A 2,694-nucleotide genomic window follows, 5' to 3' on the forward strand; every position below is an offset into this window, starting at 1 on the left:
GTCTCAAACACATCCCAGGCATAAGTAAGCCGAAGTGACACCACTGTCGAAGAATCTCTATAGAGATACATACTCCTTTCTTCCATAACGACCATTCAACACACAGCCGCTTACTAGAAAGAAATCTCGTATAAGCTGCCCTAGCGACTCTTTATTCTCCCCGTACTTCTCTATTAACTCTCGCCGAATACGCCTGCAAATGTTTTGATAAAAGTGAATACAAACATAATAGAAAGAAACAGAGACAAACAAAGAAAAAACGAAGGATGAAACAGAGAAAGAGCTCCTTTACCTCGATGCTCCTGAAGCACATACCAATCACCGATATCTCTATAGGTATATGTATATACACTTGCTTCTACTGAGAGACGTGCACGTGTAAGAGACCAATATACATTCATGAAACATGCTATATATATATATATAAGAATATTGACGAAGAAGGATAACGTTACATAGATAGACGAGGTAAGATGAGACGGAATGTATTTGGATACACCTAGGAGAAGAACAGAAGATATTCCCAAGTGTACGTGAGGTCTATACACCAAGAAGGCCTACCGCTGACTATCACGGTGATGCGGTCGAAAGAGAAGAGAGAGATGTACAGGAAGAAGAAAAAGAGAAAGAAGAAGAAAACTAGAAGATCTTGGACGTTTTAAAGAACTCTCTTCTCTCCCGTGTTGGGATTGACAACACAACACACCCGCAAGCTCGTCAAAGCAGTGGAGGGACGAGAAATCCTTAAGACATAGAGAAGAAAAAGAGAAGACGATTTACTACACAATCTATCTATCTATCTGTCTCCAAGACTCTATTCACGCCGAGACGCTTGTAGGGAAGAAACAGGGAAGAACTCGAATCTAAACACTTTAGATCGAGAGAGAGAAATCTGGAGGAATGACCGCAAAAGAAATGCACAAGAGATCTACTTACTGCGAGTCCATAGAGAAAGGTAAAGGCCTCAGTCCCTCTGCTGGGATGATAACTCCCTTATCTTCTCGCTTTTCTCCTGCTTCCCGGCGCTCATGACCTCTACCCCTCTCTCTTTCTTTCTCAATCTTATCATCCATAACTGTCTCTGAACTTCTCTTTTCATACGAGGAAGAAGAAGAGTTTCTACAGCGCTCCTCAGTTTGGAGAGACAAAGCTTGACCTTCTGAAATGGAAGAAGGCGGAGAAGATGAAGAGGAAGGAGCAGGGAGAGAGGCTGGTGAGAATTGGTTAGGTGTAGAGGATATGCCTCCGGAGGTTGCTTTACATAGCTCTATACTTCTGCAGAATGAAAGGAAGAAGATGCAGAAGAAAAGACGAAAAGATAAATACATAGAGAAGAAGTGAGTGTGGAGATGGAGGTAGATATGAGAGCCCTGGGGTGGCTGATCGAAATGGAGAGACGGAAGGTGACGATAGAGAAAAGGCGGGTGACAGAAACAAAGATAGACGAAGAGACAAGAGAAAGAACGAGAAGGAGAGAGACGGAGAAAGAGATTTGAAGTCTACATACAGATATGGAAAAAAAAAGTAGACCAGAGAGCATTCGTTCACTCGAGAGGGTTGTGCATGATTCCATTAGGTGTACATACACTTGGACAGATCCGTTATCAAGACGTCCATCTACGCAGTGTACATACAGTGAGGTAGATCACTTCTGTAGCTGTTGATCTACCACAGAAAAAGATGAGAGATGGCAGTGAATGAGAGAAGGACAGAGAGACAGAAAGAAGAAAAGAAAAAGACGAAAGAAAAAAGAGAAAGACATACATATATAGAACTGACACGCGCACCCCCGTACGTACTTCCAGCTCTGAGTAAGCACAAGGGTATATGAAAAAGAGGCGTCCAGATGAAGAATGCCAATATGACAACGAGAGAAAAGGAGAAGTGGACGAAAGAGATAAGAAGAGATGACGGAAAGAAACGAAAAGCTGCGAAGTGAAGAAAAAGAGACACGAAAGGAAAACAGAAGGAGAGAGATGAAAGATGGAGGTAAGTTGTGAAAGCGAAAAGAAGAGAAAGGTGCGTAACCTTACTGATAAGAAGGAAGAATCGGAGGACTTCGTGTCTGGAGAAAGAAGATAAGCTGAAGCATTAAAGTGTATGTACTCAGTGTCCCTTCAGATCTAAAGAGACCATAAAGATGTGACACGCAGATAGACAGACAGATAGACAGGTGTATAGCTTCATCCAAGGAAGCTCAACGAGAAGGATAGAAGACAAGAAGAGGAGAAGAGAAAATATCACGAGAATTGAAACATCAAGACAGTCAAGGAGGGACCTGCAAAGAAGAAAGAATAAGAGCGCTCTCGTGATCAGGCGAAAAGGCGTCTGAGACAAGATGTGAGAAGTGGAAAAGGTCCGGTCGAATGAAGTGGAAAGGAGCTAAAACTACATGAGAACGACTATTACCACCCTTAGCCTCATCACAGCGTCCAGAAGATCTCCTTCTGAAACGTTGGCTGGATACACTACATAAGAGAGGATGACACATATAGAACGGAGCTCTACATGAAACATCTGTCTACGTAGCCATATAAACTAGCTCACATACACACACAGGGAGGCTTACTACATCACATGCGTATCAATATCCATCGACACTTTGAACCATGTGTGTGTGTAGTCTATGCATGAAAACAAGTGTATACGCATCTCGCATATGTAGAGTGTGTACTATATCTATCTATCTATCTT

The 2,694-nt window shown here is 42.4% G+C and overlaps 1 protein-coding gene across 1 annotated transcript in view; it reads right to left on the reverse strand.

Annotated features, from left to right (window-relative positions):
• CSUI_003187 (polynucleotide) overlaps nt 1-2,694 on the reverse strand; it is an 8,342-nt gene that overhangs the window by 4,819 nt on the left and 829 nt on the right. Inside the window, exons 3-4 of the mRNA XM_068063385.1 lie at nt 937-1,275; nt 115-193 (exon numbers count right to left, since the gene is read on the reverse strand). Of these exons, the coding sequence (XP_067924639.1) occupies nt 115-193; nt 937-1,275 (418 nt within the window). The remainder of the gene's footprint in view (nt 1-114; nt 194-936; nt 1,276-2,694) is intronic.

The sequence above is a fragment of the Cystoisospora suis genome, assembly GCF_002600585.1.
Source record: "Cystoisospora suis strain Wien I chromosome Unknown contig_1389, whole genome shotgun sequence".
NCBI lineage: Eukaryota > Apicomplexa > Conoidasida > Eucoccidiorida > Sarcocystidae > Cystoisospora > Cystoisospora suis.